General features: G+C 43.0%; 1 protein-coding gene across 1 annotated transcript in view; it reads left to right on the top strand.

The window, feature by feature from the left end:
- LOC143278682 (telomerase reverse transcriptase-like) overlaps positions 1-6940 on the top strand; it is a 42930-nt gene extending 35990 nt beyond the window's left edge. Inside the window, exons 21-24 of the mRNA XM_076583295.1 lie at positions 1422-1486; positions 2992-3032; positions 4908-5010; positions 6810-6940. Coding sequence (XP_076439410.1) covers positions 1422-1486; positions 2992-3032; positions 4908-5010; positions 6810-6899 — 299 coding nt within the window. The 3' untranslated portion in view covers positions 6900-6940. The remainder of the gene's footprint in view (positions 1-1421; positions 1487-2991; positions 3033-4907; positions 5011-6809) is intronic.
- Positions 6941-20208: the final 13268 nt, after the last annotated feature.

Here is a 20208-nt window from a genome sequence, read left to right as displayed (position 1 = left end):
TTTGGTGTGTTCCGTTCCTGATCGCTATGTGGCTGTTTGGTTTGGTGGGTTTGTTCCGTTCCTGATCGCCATGTGGCTGTTTGGTTTGATGGGTTTGTTCCGTTCCTGATCGCTATGTGGCTGTTTGGTTTGATGGGTTTGTTCCGTTCCTGATCGCTATGTGGCTGTTTGGTTTGATGGGTTTGTTCCGTTCCTGATCGCTATGTGGCTGTTTGGTTTGATGGGTTTGTTCCGTTCCTGATCGCTATGTGGCTGTTTGGTTTGGTGGGTTTGTTCCGTTCCTGATCGCTATGTGGCTGTTTGGTTTGGTGGGTTTGTTCCGTTCCTGATCGCTATGTGGCTGTTTGGTTTGGTGTGTTTGTTCCGTTCCTGATCATTATGTGGCTGTTTGGTTTGGTGTGTTCCGTTCCTGATCGCTATGTGGCTGTTTGGTTTGGTGGGTTTGTTCCGTTCCTGATCGCTATGTGGCTGTTTGGTTTGGTGTGTTTGTTCCGTTCAAGTTTTTCAAAACATAGATATTGAGATTATTCTTTTTGGAAACTTTTTTTTTTCTTTGCCTTTCCCTTGAGATGATAACAATGTTCCAGACTTTTGAATATAATTACAAACTGAAATTAAAATATATCTGAAAAGCTGAATGAGGTGCAAGAACTGAACAGGTAAAGCATACTGTATGTATATGAATGTTTCATCTTGGAAATAACTTTGATTCTTGGTATATTTCATGTGCTTGCTCTTCTGTATTCCCCTCTGCTATTCATGAAGTGTGTGTCAGTTGGAGAGTTTGCATGCTTTTTGACTCACTTGTGTAAACAAAGTGAGTCTATGTTTTAACCCGGTGTTCGGTTGTCTGTGTGTGTGTGTGTGTGTGTCTGTGTGTCCATGGTAAACTTTAACATTGACATTTTCTCTGCAAATACTTTGTCAGTTGACACCAAATTAGGCATAAAAATAGGAAAAATTCAGTTCTTTCCAGTCATCTTGTTTAAAACAATATTGCACCTCTGGGATGGGCACAAAAAATTTTAAAAATGAAGCCTAATTATATGCAAACTGCATTTACTGTTATATTTGTATTTTTTGTATTCTCTAAACTTGGCACTTTGATCTGATATTCTGACCCAACAACAAGAGCAGTCATTATTATCATTTTTTGTTCAAACAGGAACTTCTTTTGCTAAGCATGGAAGTTTTATTTATTTTGCAAACGTTTTGTTGCAGATAGTAAAAAAGGGAAATTACTCTGTAGTTAATGCTAGGGGACTTAATTTGCTTACTGATCTTTCTCATCTTAAACATTACATTTTGAAATTATACTTAATACATAAAAAGCTTGGATTTTTTTTTTTAAAGTGTATCACAAGTGAGTTTTGAAGGCCTTGCCTCTCTTGTTGTTTAATGTTTTATCAATCCTTTTCCAGGCCTCATCAACCAGTTTCCCAGTTACGTACAGAATGTAGTGACAAAGAAACTCAAACAAGCGAAGGTAAGCTCTTGCACACAAAACGAAAAAAAAAGTGTTTTTTTTTTTTTTAAGAAGAAAAGATGGTTATAAAATTATTTCCCTATTTCTACAGCATTAGTAAAACACACATTTTACCTGCTCAAGTGAAAGATGTAAAGAAGGATTGCACAGATATTATTTTTGTCCATTGTTACCAAAAAAAGTTCTTATTACGATCCATTAACATTTTCAAGAGAAGTGATTAACTGACAAAATATTCAAATGACAATGATATCAGAGTAAGGTCGCTTGGTAACTTAAGTCTTATTTTCTTCTTTTTGACCTTGTTAAACAGAGTTCGGCTGTCTATAGATTTGTTCAACAAGGTACAAAAAATGCAACGTGTAAATGACAAAGCATACAAGCACACTCACTTCAAGACACACCAAAAAACATAAAACATGCACATACATACAAAAAAAAAAGAAGAAACACCCTGCCCAACCATGCCATTGTGACCACATATGATGGAGTCTCCCGTCGGACAGACGGATGAGTAGGCAGGCAGGCTTATCTGTCAGTGTGTGTCCTCATGTGGGAGAAGAGGCCGATTCTGGATGCGCAGCACTTCTCACAGGTGTAGCAAGGGAAAACGTCTCCAGAAGTTGAGCCCTGCTTCCTTCGCTCACGCTTCTCCTCAATGGCCAGCGTTCTCTTGTTTTCAAACGTCTTTATGCCACTAGAGCACAGCATCCTCCAGCGAGAGCGGTCAAGGGCATCAGTTTCCCAGGAAGCGATGTCTATGTCACAGGCTTTGAGGTTTGTCTTCAAGGTGTCCTTGAAGCACTTGCAGGGTCTTCCAAGTTCACGGTGGCCATATAGAACAACACAAGCACACATATTTACATCCCCACACAATACAGAAATACAACATACACATCTTCTTCTTCTTCTGCATTCACTCGTATGCACACAAGTGGGCTTTTACGTGTATGACCGTTTTTACCCCGCCATGTAGGCAGCCATACTCAGTTTTCGGGGGTGTGCATGCTGGGTATGTTCTTGTTTCCATAACCCACCGAATGCTGACATGGATTACAGGATCTTTAACGTGCGTATCTGATCTTCTGCTTGCATATGCACACGAAGGGGGTTCAGGTACTAGCAGGTCTGCACATATGTTGACCTGGGAGATTGTAAAAATCTCCACCCTTTACCCACCAGGCGCCGTCACCGTGATTCGAACCCGGGACCCTCAGATTGACAGTCCAACGCTTTAACCACTCGGCTATTGCGCCCGTCCAACATACATATGATAATGAGAAAAACAATAACAACTGAAATACACCCCAGAAAACAGAGTATGGCTGCCTACATGGTGGGGTAAAAAGGATGATACACATAAAAGCCCACTCATGTACAATTGAGTGAACGTGGGAGTTGCAGCCCACGAATGAAGAAGAAGAAGACAAATGAAATTTTAAAAAGAAATAATAATGATGATATGAGTAAATGTTGATGTCTGTATGCACTTGTGTCTGTTTCAGTGTGCACACCAGTGTCCCATTTCATTCCACATGCTCCAATGGTATCATTCTCAGTGTGTATCTGTCTGTCTTTACATCTGTACAACTTGAGTGATGTGTGTGCCTCATGTGTGCGTGCACTGGACACAACACACAACTTCAACTGTCCACAAAACATAGAAAAGTGTCTCTCAGTTGCATGCAGAACATGTTGATGAATACATTAAAAAAACATTGTCAAGAAGAAATTTGCATCAATTATAAAACATTTAAAAAATAAAATGAAAACACTCAAAAGCAACAAAGAAAAGAAGGTATGAATATTTCGTGTATATACATTATCACTAGCTTAAAGCATATACATGTTGAAATCACAGCTAAGTATGATGACAAAAAATGTGTACAGGTTAACTCACTCAGTACGGCCAGTCCTCTCTTCTCCTCTACACAGACCCCTCGGATGTCCAGTGGGTGTCTGAATGACCCAACCTTTAGCTTCCGTCGTCAGAATTGTCGTATTCTTTGTCAACATTCACCACTTCAGTATTAGAGCCTTCCGCTTGTAATATTTTGATGGTGGTAATTGGGATGAAACACTGTTAACGTCATCTCTTTCGCCGTTCGTATGGAGAGAGTTAAGATTAACAATAAGATAATGAATGACTTGCTTTCCGCCATGTCTTGTCAGATATGCCCACTTCATCGAAACATTTCATACCCATTTCTCCCCCAGAGAGTATGCTCGCATGCGTGAGTGCACACACACACTCTCAGGTTTCAAGTTTTAATTATCCTTTCACTCCTATTGGAGTATGGAGGATTACTGCAAAATAATCTTTTCATGCCCAGAACAAACATTTCCAAATACACAACAATGTCACATAAAAGTTGAGAAAACACAAATGTCTTTTAATTCCAAAAGTATAACTAGGCAACATTTGCAAATCTAATCATCTTACTTACAGCTAAAATGACTTTTTTGCCTCCTTTGAGCATATTACAAAAATTAAAAACCGATTTTGGAGACAGATATTTTTTAGGAACATATCTATTTCGTAACTGATCATAATTGGGACATTCCATTATAAAATGAAACTCATCACCAATCACAGACATGTTACAAACCTTACAAAGCCGTAACTCTCGTGGTTTGCCTTTGTGTCTCCCTGTTTCTATTTCCAGCTTATGATTACTACTTCGAAATCTGAAGAAGCTGATAACATAATTATCAGGCATTTGACTTATATATTTTTCTCTACCAAATCCACTTTTGAAATTTCAATAAAACAAACATTTACTACTCGCCTCTAGAGCATGTCTCCATAGATTTTGAAGACTATATCTCAAAGCAGAGTGTGTGCATGCATGTGTGTGTGAGTGTGCATTCTTGTGTTTTTACAAGTGTTTTTGTGCATAGTGTCACATGTATACTGGATTGATATTAGATAAAACAGAATGAAGTCAATGACAATGATTGATTTTAGATGATTTCATCAAGCTTTATGTCAAGATTAGGCGCAGGTTAATATGTTAATAGTGCTTAACATAGTCCTGGTTATGTATTTTGTGTTTGATTCCTAATATTTTGAGAATGGATAGAAATCTACAGTCCAATATTTCTCTTTTTGTTTCAGTTTTATCTCTTTTTTTTTTTAAAGAGATTTATCCCCCTTGAAAGTACATACTTGGTTGCATGTTCACACTCGTGTTTAGGTGCTTGCATGCATTAGTTTTTGCTGAAGTAAAAGGAAATGCAAGATCTTTAACTGAGCAAATATAAATCAATATATATCGAATGATTCTGATGCCGATGAACATCTTATGATGTATGAGTGAGTGCATGCGCACGCGTGTGTGTGTGTGTGTGTGTTGTGTGTGTGTGTGTGTGTAGTTTTTTTAACAAATTCCTGAACCACCTTCATTCTTGTTTTGCACAGGCTTAGCGCTGATGCTCTTTTGTCGAGGCTGCATCCGTACCCAGGCTACAAGCCTCTGAAGAAATTCCTGAGAGCCAAAAAACTTCATTCACAGAAAAGGATGGTGAGTCCCGAGTCCTTTTTTAAATAGTGGATTGGAGTTGTTAAGAGAATCTTCATACATTTTTGTTTTTTCTTTCTTCTTCTTCTTCTTCTGCGTTCGTGGGTTGCAACTCCCACGTTCACTCGCATGTACACGAGTGGGCTTTTACGTCCATGACCGTTTTTACCCCGCCATGTAGGCAGCCATACTCTGCTTTCGGGGGTGTGCATGCTGGGTATGTTCTTGTTTCCATAACCCACCGAACGCTGACATGGATTACAGGATCTTTAACGTGCGCATTTGATCTTTTGCATGCATTTACACACGAAGGGGGTTCAGGCACTAGCAGGTGTGCACATATGTTGACCTGGGAGATCGTAAAAATCTCCACCCTTTACCCACCAGGCGCCGTCACCGTGATTCGAACCCGGGACCCTCAGATTGAAAGTCTAACGCTTTAACCACTCGGCTATTGCGCCCGTCGTTTTTTCGGTCTTTTTTCCTCCTTCTTCTTTTAGGATGGGGGTATCTTTTTAGATGAGAAAAGCTGTTGTATCTTCCAGACTAAGGTTATAAATAGGTTTGTAACTTAAAATTTTGTCAAAAGACTTTATAAAAGAAAACAATTTTTTTTGTAATATTCTGTTAAATCTGGTTGCTTTTGTTGTTGTTTTCCATTCTTTCTTCTTTTTTTTTTCTTTTTCTTTTTTCTTTTTGAAAGTTCACTTTTGTTTATACGTTGCTTGTGTGATTTACAGAGAAGATTACGATTTGATTATTGTTGATTTAATTTATTTTGATTTGGATTTTTTTTTTCTTCTCTTTTTTTATTATTGATTGTTTTTCTCAATATCATGTTTATGTTGTGTTTCCATATTGTGTGAGGATGTAAATATGTCAGCTTGTGTTGTTTTATATGTGATGACACTGGCATGATTTTACAGATTGTGTTTTCTTTCTGTTTTTTCTTCTTCCTTTTTTTGTATATGTGTGTTTTATGTTTTTGGTGTGTGTTTTAATGTGTGTGTATTTGTGTGTGTGTGTGTGTGGTGGGTGAGTGTGTGTTTGTGTTCTTCATCGTTGACACGTTGCATTTGTCTTGCTTTTAAGACTTGATTACAGTTCCCCTTGTTGTTAACCTTGTATGTGTGTGTGTGCCGTGGAAGCTGTGATACGTAGACTTGACATGAGTGTGTGGAGGAGTGGGGTAGAGGAGGTGCAGGGTAATGTGTGTGGTGTGTGTGTGTGTGTGTGTTGGAGCTCATGTACGTTTATATGTATTTGACTGTGCTTTCATATCTGTGAAACTGCATGTTCGGTGCATATCTGTTATGCATGTGTGGGTGTATATGTGAATGTGTGTCTTCATGTTTTACATCTATTTGCTTATTTGTCATCATTGTTATCTTATTTATTTATTTATTTTACATTATAGTTATTATTTATTTATTTATTTGTGTAAGCTTATCTATTATTTATTCACCTTTTTTTTTCTTTTTTTTTTTCCTCAAGGCCTGACTAAGCACGTTGGGTTATGCTGCTGGTCAGGCATCTGCTTGGCAGATGTGGTGTAGCGTATATGGATTTGTCCGAATGCAGTGATGCCTCCTTGAGCTACTGAAACTGAAACTGTTAACCTTTTGTTACCAGTTTGTTTTGTTGTTGTTTTTTCAAAACTTGATGTCACTTCTTAGCACTCTTGGCCTTTGTGATAGAGAGGTAGAGAATATTCTAGATACCCGTTATTATCGTTATTATAATTGTTATATGGTTGGTTGGGTTGGTTTTAAACTGCAACGTGTTTCTTTTCTGTGGCTCAGGGACAAGAAGACCTCGGTGCGTTGAGAGAAGTCCGCCGCACTGGTGTGCAGATGGACTCCGGAGTCGTGTTGTTCAGAACAGCACGGTGACCTGACTTGAGCATCCTTGGTCTCTTTGTCAGCCCTGCTTTTTTACCCACTGCCTTGACAAGGTTCGTAGGGTCCTTTCAAGTCCTTTTAAGTCCTTAGGAATTGGATTTTGGTCAAAAGGCCTTTTAAGTGCTTTGATTCAGCAAGTTGGTCCTTTTAACTCATCAGGAGGTTTTTTTTAATTTTTGAAAGGTACTGTTAAGTCCTGTTTTATGAAGAGAAAGAGACTTGAGAACGAAACTGAAACACCTTCGACACCAAAACTGCAAGTTGCAAAGCGCATTGAAAGATGCCAACGCGATCGTCTGAAACTCAGTACTTACTGTAGGAGGATACAGCCTATAGGCCTAGGCCCTAACAGTAGTGCGCTTTCTGCTGGGTGGCAGACGCGAAGCGTGGTACAGTGGCTGTGAGTCACGCCTGCTGCTGCTGCTTTGCTTAGGCCTAGCCTACAGTGACGTGAATTGCAAAGACTAAATACGACAGTCAAATGGGATTAGCTGTTCTTCCGTTTATGAGAGGTAATTGTCTGCTGTTCTGCATGTCAAATAGATTGGGGTGTACTGTAAAGTCATGTCGGCAAAGGTCCTTTTAAACTGATTTGAGGTCCTTATAAAGTCCTTTAAAGGTCCTTTTTTGGCTTCATGCCCACCACCTGGGAACCCTGCTTGACTTGCCTTCAAGCATCCTTTGTCTCTTTGTCAGCCCTGCTTTTTTACCCACTGCCTTGACTTGGCTTCTGACATTGTGTGAGCGTGTTACATTGCAGTTCAGGGCTTCTCGTTAAGTATTCTTTTTCTTCTTCCTTCTTGGGCTGCAACTCCCATGTTCACACTTGTATGTACACAAGTGACCATTTTTACCCCGCCATGTAGGTAGCCATACTCCATTTTCATGGGTGTGCATGCTGGGTATGTTCTTGTTTCCATAACCCACTGAATGCTGACATGGATTACAGGATCTTTAACATGTGTATTTGATCTGCTTGCATATACGCACGGAGGGGGTTCAGCTACAAGCAGGTCTGCACATATGTTGACCTGGGATATCAGAAAAATCTCCACCCTCTACCCACCAGGCGCCGTTACTGAGATTCGAACCCAGGACCCTCAGATTGAAAGTCCAACGGTTTAACCACTTTGCTATTGCGCCTGTCTGATTATGCATGAATATGCATCCTTGATTCTTGGAGCATGGAAATGACAAACGGTGTGTTCATCAAGTGGGTCCCTGTGACATCTAGAACATTTCAGAAAGAACGGTTTCACTTTCAGTTTCTCAAGGAGGCATCATGGCATTCAGAAAAATCCATATACGCTACTCCACATCTGCTAGGCAGATGTCCGACCAGCCACATAACTCAGCATGCTTAGTCAGGCCTTGAATGCATGCATAAACGAGGACCTATCGTAGTTGATTTCTTCGATAGAATTTTGCCAGGGGACAACCCCTTGTTGCTGTGGGTTCTTTTTTCAGTGCGCAAAGTGCATGCTGCACATGGGACCTCAGTTTATCATATCATTCTACCGCCTTTCTCCTGAAAGAACACATATAAAGAATGAAAATCCTGTAACAGAAGGAACCTCAGTCTGAAGCTAGGATTATCAGCTACAAATAAAAAAAAGAGTTATTTCCTCTCACCAGTTCATGTCCCAGAAACCTGCATGATCATGACAAGAAGGTATGCCTGCCTTTGCTTGCATGTAGCAATGCAGATGTGATCAGACTGTGCAGCATAAGAGTGGTACTTTGGGGGTTTTCACTCGAGGCCTGACTAAGCGCGTTGGGTTACGTTGCTGGTCAGGCATCTGCTTGGCAGATGTGGTGTAGCGTATATGGTTTTGTCCGAACGCAGTGACGCCTCCTTGTGCTACTGAAACTGAAACTGAAACTGAAACTTGGGTTCTCCAGGATACTGGAAATAGAGTCCCCACTGTCTCGTCCATACCATGTGGGCTGACAGGAATTCTGAGCGCTCCAGGCCTTCTTGTGACATGTGCCAGCGGTTGTGTGGATCTACTTTTCTTTGGTGTTGGTTTTAAATGTGACATTTTATATGTTGCAGATGTGACTGTGATAGTCCACAGTGGCGTCATGACTGAAGTGAGCCATTGTGGCAGTAAGACTGAAGCAACTAACTGTGGCAATAAGACTGAAGCAGCTAACTGTGGCAATAAGACTGAAGCAACTAACTGTGGCAAGATGACTGTAGCAACTGTGGCAAGATGACTAGCAATTCATTATGGCATTATGACTGTAGCAATTGGCGGGCGCAATAGCCGAGTGGTTAAAGCGTTGGACTGTCAATCTGAGGGTCCCGGGTTCGAATCACGGTGATGGCACCTGGTGGGTAAAGGGTGGAGATTTTTACGATCTCCCAGGTCAACATATGTGCAGACCTGCTTAGTGCCTGAACCCCCTTCGTGTGTATATGCAAGCAGAAGATCAAATACGCACGTTAAAGATCCTGTAATCCATGTCAGCGTTCGGTGGGTTATGGAAACAAGAACATACCCAGCATGCACACCCCCGAAAACGGAGTATGGCTGCCTACATGGCGGGGTAAAAACGGTCATACACGTAAAATCCCACTCGTGTACATATGAGTGAACGTGGGAGTTGCAGCCCACGAACGCAGAAGAAGAAGAAGACTGTAGCAATTCATTTTGGCAATAAGACTGAAGCAACTAAGTGTGGTAAGATGACTGTAGCAACCCATTGTGGCAGTTATGATTGTAGCAATTCATTATGGCATTGTGACTGTAGCAATTCATTTTGGCAATAAGACTGAAGCAACTAACTGTGGCAAGATTACTGTAGCAACTAACTGCGGCAAGATGACTTTAGTGACCCATTGTAGCAGTTATGATTGTAGCAATTCATTATGTCATTGTGACTAGCAATTCATTTTGGCAATAAGACTGAAGCAACTAACTGTGGCAAGATTACTGTAGCAACTAACTGTGGCAAGATGACTTTAGTGACCCATTGTAGCAGTTATGATTGTAGCAACTCATTGTGGCAAGATGAGTGTAGAGATCCATTGTGCAGAGATGACCAGTATATTCCAGTGAATTGTTTTCCTGTGCGTTCAGCTTCTGGAAGCTCTATGTACTACAATATTTGGGACATCATCTCTGCTGCAGATACATTACCAAACCATTTGAACATTCCTGATTTTTGGCATAATTGCGTCAATGAAGGGATTCTGAAATAAAAAATATTTTGCTGAAAATTGTTTCGTCATGTTACGTGGATGTGTTCCTGTCATTGAAAATTTGTTTGTTTATTAAGACTGCATTCAACTGCAACCTCTTATGTTTGACTGATCTGGCTTACTTAGTTATTTTCTTTGACCTAATTGAAGAATAAAGAAGTATTTTACATTGTTCTAAAAAAAAAAATCAGTTTCTTCAACACTGAAAGCAAATCTCTTCATGGACTTTTAACAACACTTTTTTTTTTCTTTTTTTTTTGCTGCCCCATCATCTGCACCGTTTCAGTGGCATTACTCCCACACCGCTCATTTAGATTCCCCCATACACAGCCACACCCGGGTTCGTCCGTCGCAGTTCCAGCGTCGGCAGTCCACAGGGAACCATCGATGTTAGGTCGCCAGGAGGCCACACACCAGAGGAGACCCTGCACTGCTGCTGAGTCACTTCGGTGGTGTTCACTGGTGCCTGTTCTGTTTTAACGTACTTAGGACACCACCTACTAAGCCCCCTACTAACGACAATAATGGCTTAGTCGCGGAGCCAGACTGAGTGAGCATCCCTCCCAGAGTGGAGACCGCCACCACGTCCCTCAAACAACAGCCCCCCATGAATCTGCCGACACTGACGACATTGACAGGACTCACCCCAAGCACGTAAGTGGAGGGGTATCGAAACTGAGGTCAACAACACTTAATGCTGAGTTGAAGTGATATTTTCCAGCCCTGTTACACCCCTCCTGAACATTGCTGGTGACTGCTCATTGTGTCCACTGGCATGTGGTGTGCTTCGTCCGTCGGGATCGACGAGGACCATCTAGTCATCCTGGGGGTGGGTGGGTTGGGCTCTGTGGGTGCGCAGATGACTGGTCAGGCCAATCCGCGCCCAGAAGGTTCTGACGCAGTGTGGACAGGGGATGGTGGCGGCTGTCAGGGACTTGCTGGCACTGCTTTTCCTGGCCTGTCTGCGTTGCTCTGCTGCAGCGATTCTGTTGGCCTCACAGGATTTGGCGCCTTTGTGGACAGCTGAACGCCACTTTGGTCTGTCCATTGCATTCAGCTCCCATGTGTTGTGGCTGATGTTGAAGGCCTTCAGAGAAGCTTTCAGAGTGTCTTTGAAGCGCTTCTTTTGGCCTCCATGGGAGCGCTTGCCATGTTGGAGTTCGCCGTACAGCAGTTTCTTGGGGAGCCGGTGGTCTGGCATGCGAACTACATGGCATGTAGAGTAGCAATGAAGAACAGCCATCCTTGTCTGTTTTGGGTCAGTGCCTGACTGGTACCCCAGGTGTGCTTCTTTGTATTCCACATAGGTGTCATGGAGGGAGTTTGAGCATTCTGCAACAGAGAGGATAGAGGTGTGCGGTGGTGGGCATCTCTCTTTGCCGTTTTGAGTTTCTCACGAGAAACGTGTACATCAGTGTATACACACACACACAGAGACACACGCACGCAAGCGCACACACACTAACACACACACAAGCAAAGAAACTAACAAACAGACGTGCGCGCTGAAACAACTGCACGCACACACACACACACACACACACACACACGGAGACTGCTAAAGACACCCCAAACGTGTCAGAAGACTTTGGTTCTGAGATTGATGTGTTGACAGCTTGTCAGTGGGTTTTGTTTTGGTTTTGTTGTCGTTTGTTTTTTGTTTGATTATTGTTGTTTTTTTTGTTTAGTTTGTTTGTTTGTTTTTGGTTGTGAAGGTTTACACTCTGTTTTTCTTTAACTTGTACCCAACACACGTTTCTGCAGAGAGATGTAACTACTTAGCAATGACCGAGTTTATTGAATCAGCCTTACACTTCCTCATTATGATGCTGATGGCACTTCTCAGTGTCATCAGTTTTCAGTTTCAGTAGCTCAAGGAGGCGTCACTGCGTTAGGACAAATCCATATATGCTACACCACATCTGCCAAGCAGATGCCTGACCTGCAGCGTAACCCAACACGCTTAGTCAGGCCTTGAGAAAAACAAAGAAAAAAACAAGAGGTGAATAAATAATAGATAAGCTTACACATGGGACCTCGGTTTATCGTCTCAACCGAATGACTAGTGTCCAGACCACCACCCAAGGTCTAGTGGAGGGGAAGACAATATCGGCAGCTGAGCCGTGATTCGAACCAGCGCGCTCAGATTCTCTCGCTTCCCAGGCGGACGCGTTACCTCTCGGCCATCACTCCACACTGACTTGGTGGTGTGTCCATCGAGATCGATGATGACCATCGTTGTCATCCAGCTGGGGGATGGGGGGAGGGTGGTGGTGGGGTGGGGGGGAGGATGCTCATGAATCTACCTGTGAATGCGCAGATGGCTGAATAGTCCAATCTGTGCACGAAATGTTCGCTGACAGTTGGGGCAGACAAAGACAGGCATACCATTGTCAGGGAGCTTGTTTGCCCGTGACTTTCTGGCCTGCCTCTTCTGAACAGCTGCAGCAGTCCTGTTGGCCTCGCACAACTTGGCGCCTTTGTGCACAGCAGCGCGCCATTTGTCACGGTCCACTGCAGATTCCTCCCAGGAGTCAGGGTTGATATCAAACGCTTTCAGAGAGACTTTCAGAGTATCTCTGAAGCGCTTCTTCTGACCTCTGTGTGATCTCTTCCCTTGTTGCAGCTCGCCATAGAAGAGCCTTTTGGGCAGCCTGATGGTCTGGCATGCGCGCCACGTGTCCAGCCCAGCGAAGCTGGGACTGCATCAGCATGGTGAAGATGCTGGGAAGGGTGGCTTTTGCGAGCACCTCTGTGTCTGGGGTCCTGTCTTGCCACTTGATGTTCAGTAGCTTCCTGAGGCATGTTGTGTGGAAGTGGTTCAGCTTCTTGGCATGTCGTTGGTACACTGTCCAAGTTTCGCAGGCGTACAGTAGTGTGGGGAGAACTACTGCTCTGTAGACCTTTAGCTTGGTCTCAAGACTAATGCCTCTTCTGTTCCAGACATTTGCATTGAGTCTACCAAAAGTTGCGCTTGCTCTTGCAATCCTGACGTTCACTTCATCGTCGATGGTCGCATTTCGTGACAGTGTGCTGCCAAGGTATGTGAACCGCTCCACCGCACTGAGTCTCTGACCGTTGACTGTGATGTTGGGCTCAACGTAGGGTTTCCCTGGGGCTGGCTGATGTAGAACTTCAGTTTTCCTCATGCTGATGGTAAGGCCGAAGTTCCTGCTGGCAGTGGCAAACTTGTCGACGCTGAGTTGCATGTCAGCTTCAGATCCAGCGTTGAGGGCACAATCATCAGCAAACAAAAAGTCTCTGATGATGTCTGTCATGACCTTCGTTTTTGCTTGAAGCCTTCTGAGGTTAAACAACTTGCCATCTGTTCGGTACTTTAGGCCGATTCCAACATCGCCATCTCTGAAGGCATCAGTAAGCATTGCAGAGAACATGAGGCTGAACAGCGTTGGAGCCAGGACGCAGCCTTGCTTGACACCATTTGTGACAGCAAAAGGAGCAGATGTTTCGCCATTGTCCTGGACTCGAGCCTGCATGCCTTCATGGAATTGGCTGACCAAGGAAATAAATTTCCGAGGGCATCCGTACTTGGCCATGATCTTCCACAGTCCCTCTCTACTCACGGTGTCGAAGGCCTTAGTGAGGTCGACATAGGTGGAGAACAGATCAGCATTTTGCTCCTGACATTTCTCTTGCAGCTGCCTTGCAGCAAACACCATGTCGGTGGTTCCGCGCTCTTTCGGAATCCACATTGGCTCTCAGGCAAATGACCTTGGTCAAGGTGTGCTGTGAGGCGGTTTAGTAGGATCCTGGCAAGTATCTTGCCTGCGATGGAGAGCAAGGAAATGCCCCGATGGTTATCACAGGCTTGCCGGTTCCCCTTTCGCTTGTACAAGTGAATGATAGATGCATCTTTGAAATCCTGGGGGATCGTCTCTTCTTTCCACATGAGTGAGTACAGCTGATGGAGCTTCTCAGTCAGCACAGTGCCTCCATCCTTGTAGACCTCTGCTGGTATGGAGTCTGAGCCAGGTGCTTTGCCACTGGATAGCAGACGGATTGCTTTCTGGGTCTCAAGAGGTGTTGGCGGATCGTCCAGTGCTTCGTTGATGGGGACTTGTGGGAGACGGTCTATGGCTTCATCATTTATGGAGGAAGGGCGATTTAAGACACTGTTGAAGTGCTCAGCCCAGCGTTCGAGAATTTTCTCCTTCTCGGTGATCAAGGTATTCCCATCTGCACTGATGAGGGGGGATGATCCTGAGGATGTGGGGCCGTAGACTTCTTTTAAGGCATCATAGAACTTCTTCATATCGTGCCTGTCAGCATATCCCTGGATCTCATCAGCTTTGTCACTCAGCCACTTATCCTGCATTTGGCGTAACTTTTGCTGAACAGTCCTGCGGATGGCATCGTACGCATCCTTTTTTGATGTGGACTTTGGGTTGCTCAGGTAGGCTTGATGCAGACGGCGTTTCTCATCCAGAAGCTGCTTGATTTCATCACAGTTTTCATCAAACCAGTCTTTGTGCTTTCTGGTCATGGGTCCCAGGGTCTCTGAAGCTGTACTATAGATCAGCTCACGCAGGGTCCTCCAGTCAGACTCCACATTCTGGTTGTCCAGAGAGGCGGATTCCAGACGATCTTCCAGCAGCTCCACAAAGGACTGTTTGATGGTGATGTTTTTCAGCTTAGCGATGTTGAGCCGTTTTGGAGCCTTCTGGCCTTGGGGGCATCTCTTGGGCTGGATTCAAATATTCAGCTTCGAGACTACAAGGCGATGGTCTGTCCATCACTCAGCGCCGCACATGGTCTTTGTTACACGTACATCTTGCCTATCCCTTTTCCTGACGATGACATAATCGATGAGATGCCAATGCTTTGAGCGAGGGTGCATCCATGACGTCCTGTTACGGGTAGGGAGGCAGAAAACTGTGTTCGTTATCAGCAGTTCATGCTCTGCACAGGTCTGAAGCAAAAGCAATCCATTTGGGTTGCAGTGGCCCACACCGTACTTTCCAATCACTCCATCCCAGGAGATGTAGTCAGAGCCAACTCTAGCATTGAAGTCCCCAAGAATGATGAGCTTGTCTGCTTTAGGGATAGCAGCAATGACAGAGTGAAGGTCCTCATAGAACTTCGCCTTCACTTCATCCGGGTTGGTCATGGTTGGGGCGTAGGCACTGACAATGGTGAGGTGCTTCTGGCCAGATGCCAGTGGGAGTTTCATGGTCATAAGCCTATCGTTGACTCCCTTTGGGATTCCAGCTAGCTTGCTGACAAGTGCTGTTTTTACTGCAAAACCAACGCCAGCCTCACGTCGCTCTTCGCTTCCTCGTCCACTCCAGAAGAAGGTGTAACCAGATCCCTGTTCACAGAGCTCGCCTTCGCCTGCAAGCCGAGTCTCACTCAAGGCTGCGATGTCAATGATGTATCTGGCGAGTTCAGATGCAACTAGTGCTGTTCTCCTTTGGGGTCTGTCCGTGTTATCTCTGTCCAGGAGAGTCCTTATGTTCCAAGCACCAATGGTGAGAGGAATGATCTTTGTTTTTTTCTTTTCTTTCTTGTTGTTTCGACCGCTGATGTAGGGTCCCCACCAGCCGCAGTATGCTGGCCAGGGTGATATGGAGCAGGAAATTTTTAGGGCACCTTTTCTAGTCCCTTCCTCATGCCAGGGAGGTGAGCAGTGCATTCCTAAAGAGGGCTGCTCAGACGGCTGCCGAGCTCCATCGCTGCTCCTGTTGACGAAGAACGACCCTATGGCCTGAGCCGCCTGCGTGCAGGTCTGCGGCTGCGACTGCCAGTGTACCCACACCTGTCGTTTTGTCGCTCGCCTGTCGCCACAGGACTTGGGGGTGATGAAATGATGAAGGATGAAAGGTCATTTTGGATGACTGATGACTTGCGCGATGAGTTTGTTTAAAGTGAAGAGGAGTTGCGCAACGTCGACCTCACTCTCTCGTCCAGGTCCACCAATTTCCAGTGGCAAGACTAAGTCGAGACGACTGGAAGATGAGCACGGATGCAGTGGATGACCAAGATATCCTTTCGGTGTCTCATCTTGCTCTCTGCACTCCACAGTGCGTTGCTGTAACAGCCTTCCTCTCCGTTGAACCGATAGGTTTCTTCCGCAGATTCTGCCGGATCCAGACTTCGCATGCATGGGTAGACACACCCCTCTCTCCTGAGCCAACGCCCATTTATGGATCTCCATAAGGGTGTCTAGCCACCCGCCTCACCAGTCCCGGAAGGGAGCGGTGGGAGTGCCGGTTTAGTCGCCGGCAACCCGACCCTGAACAGGTTGTACTGGATTACAGGTTACCAGTAGCAATCTAATGACCTGACCTGACTCTCCACACTCCACTACTCCGGGGCCAAACTCCACTGTTCTAACAGGGACTTTTCTTACTTTTTCTTCTCATAAAATGACCGAAACAAAGGCCATACTCCATTATTAAAAAAAAAAAAGGAAAAATTTCCTACTTTTTCTTCACATAGACTGACCACAATCTGGGCCACACTCCACTATTCCGTGGCCAAACTCCACTGTTCTAACGGGACTTTTCTTACTTTTTCTTCTCATAAAATGACCGAAACAAAGGCCATACTCCATTATTAAAAAGGAAAATTTCCTACTTTTTCTTCACATCCACTGTTCTAACGGACTTTTCTTACTTTTTCTTCTCATAAAATGACCGAAGCAAAGGCCATACTCCATTATTAAAAAAAAAGAGGAAAAATTTCCTACTTTCTTCACATACACTGACCACAATCTGGGCCACACTCCACTATTCCGTGGCCAAACTCCACTGTTCTAACGGGACTTTTCTTACTTTTTCTTCTCATAAAATGACCGAAACAAAGGCCATACTCCATTATTAAAAAGGAAAATTTCCTACTTTTTCTTCACATACACTGACCACAATCTGGGCCACACTCCACTACTCCCGAGCCAAACTCCACTGTTCTAACAGGGACTTTTCTTACTTTTTCTTCTCATAAAATGACCAAAGCAAAAAGCCATACTCCATTATTAAGAAGGAAAAATTTCCTACTTTTTCTTCACATTGACTTACACAAGGCTCAATTCATAGAAGCTCAATGGAGTTTCGAACAATGGTAGAAGGAAAGAGAGTGAAGAGAAACATTGTAATGTTTTGCAGAAATCTGTGACGAGTGGTTTAAAATGACCACAGCACAGGCCAAGCACATGCCCCTGTTGCACACACACACGCAAACACACACATGCACACACATGTACTTATGCATGTGCACATACATACATGAACACACACAGTCGGAGTCTTTTTTCTTTTTTTTTTTTTTAATCATCATCATGTTAATAATTTTAATCAGCCACACACAAATGCACAAAATTTGTTCATTTCATGGTGCACAAATGAACATACAGTTTACAATGGTCTGTGATTGTGGTTTTGTAAGGGCAGAGTGTGCGACAGCAATTAACTCAAAGGAATGTGAAAATAGAGGAAACATCCATAGCACAATGACAGAACATTTCTAACGAATATTCATTATTTATTCAGACAAGAAATGAGTGTCAATTCCTTAGGAAAATCCATCGGTAGTTCAGATATGAAATGACTGTCAATTCGTAAGGAATATTCATCAGTTATTCAGATATGAATTGACTGTCAATTTTCTAAAGGAATATTCATCACTTATTCAGACAAGAAATGACTGTCAATTCCTTAGGAAAATCCATCAGTTGTTCAGACATGAAATGACTGTCAGTTTTCTAAAGGAATATTCATCAGTTGCTCAGATTTGTAATGACTGTCATTTCCTAAGGAACAGTCATCAGTTATTCAGACATGATTTAACTGTCAATTTTCATAAAGAATATTCATCAGCTATGCAGACGATAACTGAATAAATGACTGTCAATTTCAATGAAGTATCATTCAGCTATTCAGACATAAACTGACTGCCAATTTTCATAAGGAATATTCACACTATTCAAACAAGAAATAACTCATTTCATAAGGAATATTTATCACTTATTCAGACATATATGACTGTCAGCTTCAGTAAGGAATATCCACCAGTTATTCATACAATGCCAAAATAATGTTACAATGCAGACAAAAGGATATCGCATGTCTGTGACGGAGAGAAAGGTATGCTATCTTCTACAGTATCCAAGCAGTAATGTACAGATCTGACTGTGCAAGTGTATTGTGCTGTACTGTGATTATTGCATTGCATTTCACTGCACTGCATAATATCGTATCACACTGTATAGCATTGCATTGAACGGTATTACTTTTTGTCACAACAGATTTATCCCAGTGGCAAGCACAGCGCCACAGTGCAGCACCATCCTTTTTTGACTCACTTGTGTAAACAAAGTGAGTCTATGTTTTAACCCGGTGTTCGGTTGTCTGTGTGTGTGTGTGTGTGTGTCTGTGTGTCCATGGTAAACTTTAACATTGACATTTTCTCTGCAAATACTTTGTCAGTTGACACCAAATTAGGCATAAACATAGGAAAAATTCAGTTCTTTCCAGTCATCCTGTTTAAAACAATATTGCACCTCTGGGACCAGAGCTCAGATTCTCTCGCTTCCTAGGCGGACGCGTTACCTCTAGGCCATCACTCCATCTCATTCAAATCTCCTTCTTCTCATTTATCAGAAGGACACCAGTCATATCATCCGAATGACAAGGCACTCAGTCTAATTCTCAAATCAAACTTGAGAGACAGAGTGAGACCAGTAATCACCCAAATTCTCATGGACACTGCATTGGCAGACCAGGAATCATACCCAAATTCTCATGGACACTGCATTGGCAGACCAGGAATCGAACCCAAATTCTCATGGACGCTGCATCGGCAGACCAGGAATCATACCCAAATTCTCATGGACACTGCATCGGCAGACCAGGAATCATACCCAAATTCTCATGGACGCTGCATCGGCAGACCAGGAATCAAACCCAAATTCTCATGGACACTGCATTGGCAGACCAGGAATCAAACCCAAATTCTCATGGATGCTGCATCGGCAGACCAGGAATCGAACCCAAATTCACCCCCGAAAGCGGAGTATGGCTGCCTACATGGTGGGGTAAAAAACGGTCATACACGTAAAAGCCCATGAACGAAGAAGAAGAAGAACCCAAATTCTCATGGACGCTGCATTGGCAGACCAGGAATCATACCCAAATTCTCATGGACACTGCATCGGCAGGCCAGGAATCGAACCCAAATTCTCATGGACGCTGCATTGGCCGATAAACATTAAAAAAAAAAAAGAGGTGTCTAAATATGAAGCAAACATTCTAACTAAATTAGCAGTACTGATCTTCTTTCAACATCATGTTGCTATGTTACAACTGGTCCAGGCTATTTATTATTAATGTCATCTTAAATCATCATGATTACTGCAATCATTAAGGTGTAAACATTGATTGATTGAATGATTGGACAAATCTTTTTTTTTGTTGTTGTTGTTGTTATTGTTACAGATTTGTTTTGCCTTGCTTAGTCTGTTTTGTTTTATTTTGTTTTATCTTTCTCTCTGTAGTGGAAGATGCTACTGTTCGTTGTATATTGTTTGTTTCATACTATTCTCTGTATTGTATACATGTTTTTGGAAAAAATTTTAAAAAGTTAAAAAAAAAATATATATATATATATATATATATGAAGCAAACATTCTAACTAAATTAGCAGTACTGATCTTCTTTCAACATCAATTGAGCTAAACCCGAGAGAATCACTGGAGAGCACTTGAAGAAGTTCATATAATGATGCAATTATCACTACAAACTCCATTTCATTGGCAGGTAGAGTGGGAAGAATGGTTAAGAGGGGTTTCCTTTATCTATATCTGGATGTGGTAGTATGGACTTCCGCCTATCACCTTGAAGCAATTTGTTTAAAAAAAAACAAAAAACAACATACAGAATAAAACATATAAAATAAAAATCACTGTCTATACAAATGGTTCCACAACAACAGGGAAAACTAGCAATCCAAATGAAAAAAAAAAAAATCAAAAGCAAAACAAACAAAAATAAAATGTTCAAACAACAAACAACAAAAAACTACGAAAACAAAGCCGAACACGATGACGACGACTAAAAACACATAACTGTGCTGTGA

This window comes from Babylonia areolata, chromosome 2, assembly GCF_041734735.1.
Source record: "Babylonia areolata isolate BAREFJ2019XMU chromosome 2, ASM4173473v1, whole genome shotgun sequence".
NCBI classification, from domain to species: domain Eukaryota; kingdom Metazoa; phylum Mollusca; class Gastropoda; order Neogastropoda; family Buccinidae; genus Babylonia; species Babylonia areolata.
Note: the sequence above shows the minus strand (reverse complement) of the source record. Positions and strands in the feature narration are given on the sequence as shown.